We start from the raw sequence: 6,000 nt of genomic DNA, 5'->3' as shown, positions 1-6,000 counted from the left end.
TCTATTGGGTTGAGGTCTGGAGACTGGCTAGGCCACCCCAGGACCTCAAAATGCTTCTTACGGAGCCACTCCTTAGTTGCCCGGTTGGTGTGTTTGGGGTCATTGTTATACTGGAAGACCCAGACACGTTCCATCTTCAATGCTCTTACTGAGGAGATTTTTGGCCAAAATCTCATGATACATGGCCCCATTCATCATCCCCTTAATACAGATCGGTCGTCCTGTCCCCTTTGGAGAAAAGCAGCCCCAAAGTATGAAGGTTTCACCCCCATAGTTCACAGTGGGTATGGTGTTTTTGGTTGCCATTCATCATTCTTCTCCCTCCAAACACAACGAGTGGAGTTTATACCAAAAAGTTTTTATTTGACCACATGCCATTCTCTCAATCCTCCTCTGGATCATCCAGATGGTCACTGGCAAACTTTAGATGGGTCTGGACATGTGCTGGCTTAAACAGGGGGACCTTTCGGGCGCTGCAGGATTTGAATCCATGAGTTATTAATGTTAACCTTTGTGACTGTGGTCCCAGCTCACCAGGTCCCCCTGTGTAGTTCTGGGCTGATTCTTCACCTTTCTCAAGATCATTGATACACCACAAGGTTGATTTCTTCTCACCAAGCTGCTTGCATATTGTCGAGTAGCTCATCCTAGCCTTGTGCAGCTCTAACTGGACCGTTGTCGACATTGACATCCAATAAATGTGAAAAAACATCATGTTGACCTTTTGACTGTCTATTTAGACACTGTCTATCTAATAATCCATATGCCTTGTGTAGGTGAGGGACTGTCCCTGAGGGTACCACCAAAGAGATTTGTACATCCCACTGTACTCTCTTCTGTGGACAATCACATCTTGCTGCATTTAGGAAGTAGTCGCAAATTCCTACAACAGAAGCTGTATTGTATTGTGTGACACTTTGTCCAGGTATCATTTAAAGATCTAATCATTATTAACTTTTACATGTTTTTAGTAAGTAGAGAAACAAGCCAGCTGTATCTGCTGCATTGGTTCCAATCATTTGCATCATGAAATTCTAAACAAATTAAAATTTATAGCAATTGTATTTACGTACTTGCTGAAATGATCTAATCTTCACTTTGCTAAATAGACCTCTGAACTTGAAATATTGAAAATTAATTTTGTTAAGATGGTATCTAAGAGCAAAGTGTTGTTTCATATGACCAGTGGCTCACAGTACACTGGAATGTAGTACAGGTTGAGTATCCTTTATCTAAATATCAGTTATCCAAATTATTCCAAAAAACAGAAATCCCAAGAAATTCTAGCTAAAAGCACTACTGGGGAAATAACATGTAACTGGCACTAAATATATGCAAGAAAATGATTGCTTGGCATTCAAATTCAGTACCTGAGATTATACACAAACTTAGTTTCATTTGTTGAAACCTTGTTTTATGCACAAATAAAGTATATTTGTGTGTATTTCATGTGTTTGATGTGTTTGTACAACATAAATGCAAGATACCTCAAGATACATCATTCAAATATAAAAATAGGTACTCTTTACCTAGAACGGCGCCAGCGATTGAAATCGCGGTCGTCGGGGGTAAAAATCGCGGGCATCGCGGGTAAATCGGGATGGCCGCGATGACCGCGATCACCGCGATTTTCCCATAGGGAACAATGTTAAAACGGCAGATTGACCGCGATTTTACTGTTAAATGGCTCAATGGACCCGATTTGGGGCCAAATAGGGCAAATTAACCCTTAAATGTCCCCCCCAATTTTTAACGCCACCCCACGATCCACGCGAACCCGAAGCGTGGCGAGCGCAGCGAGCCCGCGAGGGGCGGCGGTACGCGTCCTCCGACCTTTTCATGCCCTACTATCCACTAGGGCGTGGAGTGAGAATATAATAGTGTGGCGAGCGCAGCGAGCCCCGCGAGGGGACGCGGATACCTTCACAGGTAGACGCGTCCCCTCGCGGGCTTCACAGGTGTCCGCCTCGCCACGGACACCTGTGAAGCCCGCGAGGGGACGCGCATAACTGTGAAGGTATCCGCGTCCCCTCGCGGGGCTCGCTGCGCTCGCCACGCTTCGGGCTCGGTGGCTCGCTGCGCTCGCCACACTATTATATTCTCACACCACGCCCTAGTGGATAGTAGGGCATGAAAAGGTCGGAGGACGCGTACCGCCGCCCCTCGCGGGCTCGCTGCGCTCGCCACGCTTCGGGTTGGCGTGGATCGTGGGGTGGCGTTAAAAATTTGGGGGGACATTTAAGGGTTAATGGGCTCTGTGGCCCATTTAACATTGATTCCTATGGCCAAATCGGGTGGATTGAGCCATTTAACAGTAAAATCGGGTCCATCGCGGCTTTTAACATTGATTCCTATGGGAAATCGTGAGCATCGCATCGCGGGCATCGCGGGTACATTTATGGCCGGCCGCGACGCGACCGACACGGTTTCCATGTTTAACATTGGTTTCAATGGGAAATCGCGGGCATCGCGACGGTCGCGTCGCGGCCATACATAAATGTGCCCGCGACGGGCGCCGTTCTAGGTAAAGAGTACCTAAAAATATTCTAAAATACGAAATAATCCATTATCCAAAATTCTTCTGGTCCCGAGCATTTTGGATAAGAGATACTCAACCTGTATTGAAAAATATAATTATTCATCTGTCTGTTGGATAAGGTTGTAAATGAGATATGTAGTTACAAATTAATTAAGAGAACCTTTCTTCGTTTACACCCTGCTCTAATTCACCCGGATTACAGATGTGCCAAAATGTAAATGTGTTTTCATTTAAAAACAAGTTGCAGCTGCACTGAAATATCTGGTGACTAAATCGTATTTCATAAAGTTATCGTTTCTGTGATGTCAGGAGATTTCCAATTTTGTGTCCTTTCTATGCAGTGCATATTTTAATTAGCAGAGGTATACTTCTTTCAGCAATGCTTAGATATGTTGAGTACTGTTGATCTCTTATTTAAAAAAAATCAGTATTTTAAATATATTAAGTATTTTAAATAAAACTCAATTTGTTGCTTTACACATGCTACTAACTTCCTAAAAAAAGAATTTGGCCAGAGCCACCTTTTGCAGCAGTAACAACTTTGGGGTGAGTGGCTGCTGGAAGTGATTTTTGCCCATTCTTCCTTGAAGATTTGCTTCAATTTGTAGTTTGGTTTGATGACGTTTGTGAACAGCAGTTTTCAAATTGGGCAACAGGTTCTCAATCAGGGCTTTTAACTTGACCATTGTAGAACATTCACCTTTATGTTGTTCAGCGATGCCAGTATTGCTTTGACCTTGTGCTCAGGACAGCGTTGTGTGCCGTGGCACCCTGGGGTGCCTTGAATGACCTGCAGGGGTGTCCTGGATTGGTGGTACATGACCAATACAAATTATGTATGGCCAAAGTAATAGGCAAATTGCGGACAAACAGAAGTGAATTATGTCCATTACCACCATAAAACTGACCCTAAGGATGAGAAATAAACACAATTAACTCAATTTAATATTTTTTTCTGATTTTTCTGAATGAGAAACCTTTGCCCTAGGGGTGCCGAGAAAAACATTCCGATACTCATGGGCGCCATGATTCAAAAATGTTTGGGAACCACTGGTGTAGGATCATTGCCCTGCTGAATGGTGAACATTCCCCCAAGCTCTAGTTTTCAAGTATGCTAAAGGTGTTTGTCTTGCAGTATCTTCCTGTATTTTGCACGATCCATCTTTAATTCAAATTTAACAAAATGGCCAGTCCCCGCTGAGGAAAGATCCCCAGAACATGATGGTGCCATTCCCATACAGATTTTTAATCATGCATCTCTGCTGCAGTCATGCCAAAAACCCATCTTGGCATGCCAGATCGTGTGAGATTATGTTTATTTTTATTCTGACCACATAAACTTATCCCACATTTTATCTGATTTTCTGTAACCAGGCATGTGTTTTTTTTTCCAGTAGATAATCTTTATACTGTACCTCCCATAAAGGTAATAGTGTTCATTCTAGCACCACCATCTTTCAGAGCCCATGCAGTTTCTCTTCCCTGCCTGGGGTGTCGCTGTCTGCTGTGGTGTCTCTGGCACAGGTCTGGTTTACATATCAGTGTTGATATACAGACCAAACTGTGCTAGAAGCACTACAGCAGACAGCGACACCCCAGGCAGGGAAGAGGAACTGCATGGGTTTTCAAAGATGGTGGGTGCTAGAATGAACACTAGGTAACTTGTATGCAGAATTCTTGGTATAGCTGACTGTTGCACCTTCACGCCAGTTCCTACACTGTCCTCTGTAACACCTTCTGATAATTTGCCTCTCTTTGGCTTCCTTCACACGTCTTTCTCGCTCTGATTCTGAGATTACAGTAGTCCAAACGTCAGCCCTTAGTCCGAAGGCGACGCAACCTTTTCCAATGCAGCCCCCTGACCGAACATCAGTTTAGCACATGCTTCTCTACTGTCCTGGAACAGTCGGTAAACAAATGGAAATTGTGTGGCGCTCCCAACCGCATGGAAAAGTGGCAGATTTTAAATAAAAATACAACATAATGGAAAGACAAAAAGTGAAGTTATTAAAATGTTCCCATTTCCCTGTCTGCATCTGTTATTTCATTCTACAGGTGGAAATTTCTGTGCTGGGTTTGATTTGAAAGAAGTAGCTCACAATTCAAGCTCACTGAAGATAGAACTGGACATCACTAAAGGACCCGGACCTATGGTATTAAGAACAGCTTAAGCAGACCTACAGTATAAGTGGCCTGACGCAGAGTTGGACATAAATTGTGTGCAGAGTCCTACACATCTTTATGGTTTTTCCTCCTTTATACATACAAACGCTTGGTTTGATACTCGTTATCAGCAGTGGCACACTTTTACCAGCCTACACTTGAGCCCTTATTCAGATTTGATCGCAGTACAAATTTGTTCTCAAAATGGGCAAAACCATGTACACTGCAGGTGGGACAGATGTAACATGTGCATAGAGAGTTAGATTTGGGTGGGGTGTGTTGAAACTGAAGCTTGATACATCTGGCCCTTAATGAGGCACAGGCTGTCATCTGTGTTACATGTGCTTGGCCAGCCAGGTCGCTGCTCATTTTCAATATCTATCTTTTTGTTATCAAAAGCAGAACCAAAAACTGTTTCCATGACCTGGCATTCTCACCGTACACCTCAATAGGTTGTCAATGAATTTCAGCTTTAGATGTTCAGAAATCTAATTAGACGACACCCGTCCTGTTTGACTATGTTTCCTCCAGCCCCACTGCCTTACAGCTGATGTTGGGAGAGTATGATTGAATGAGGTGTAGAGGGGAAGCAATGTGCTACCTGCTCTCGGGGGTTATTTTGGTTTACTCCTTCTGACAAATGACTTCTTAGATGGACAAGACCATGTGCACTGCAGGGGGGCAGATGTAAAATGTGCAGAGATAATTAGATTTGGGTGAGTTATTTTGTTTCTGCGCAAGGAAAAGACTGACTGCTTTATTTTTACGCTGCAATATAGAGCTCACTTTGCAGGAAAACCTCACCCAAATCTTACTCTCTGCACAAGTAACATCTACCCCACCTGCAGTGCACATGGTTTTGTCCATCTAAGAAGGAATTTGCCAGAAGTAGTGAACCAAAATATCCCCCTGGGCTGGTGGGAAATTAGAATGAAACGGAGAACATTACACATGTGTGAGGTCTTTTTTATATTACTTATTGAACCACCCTTATATCTTTTATACAGCACATGGCATGTTTAGCATAATATGCATAACTTATGTATTATATAGATTTATTGTTTTTCTCAGGGACCAAGTCGGATGCAATTTTCCAAACCGGTAATTGCTGCTGTGAGCGGTTATTGTGTAGCTGGAGGACTTGAGCTGTCTCTTCTGGCAGATCTGCGTGTGGTGGAGAAAAGCGCCACCTTTGGCGTGTTCTGCAGGCGTTTTGGTGAGTTTGTTTATTGACTTTCAGAAGTTTTAAAATGTAACCTTGATAAATAACAGTTTCAGTAGAACTGATGTTTACTGAT

At 43.3% G+C, this 6,000-nt stretch overlaps 1 protein-coding gene across 6 annotated transcripts in view; it reads left to right on the top strand.

The window, feature by feature from the left end:
- The window catches only part of LOC146080545 (enoyl-CoA hydratase EchA19-like), a 110,532-nt gene that overhangs the window by 66,599 nt on the left and 37,933 nt on the right, over positions 1-6,000 (top strand). For all 6 annotated transcript variants that reach the window (XM_083187959.1, XM_083187961.1, XM_083187960.1 and 3 more), the window contains 2 exons: positions 4,595-4,692; positions 5,774-5,918. In XM_083187959.1, coding sequence (XP_083044085.1) covers positions 4,595-4,692; positions 5,774-5,918 — 243 coding nt within the window. The remainder of the gene's footprint in view (positions 1-4,594; positions 4,693-5,773; positions 5,919-6,000) is intronic.

This window comes from Crinia signifera, chromosome 5, assembly GCF_055691185.1.
Source record: "Crinia signifera chromosome 5, ASM5569118v1, whole genome shotgun sequence".
NCBI classification, from domain to species: Eukaryota; Metazoa; Chordata; class Amphibia; order Anura; family Myobatrachidae; genus Crinia; species Crinia signifera.
Note: the sequence above shows the minus strand (reverse complement) of the source record. Positions and strands in the feature narration are given on the sequence as shown.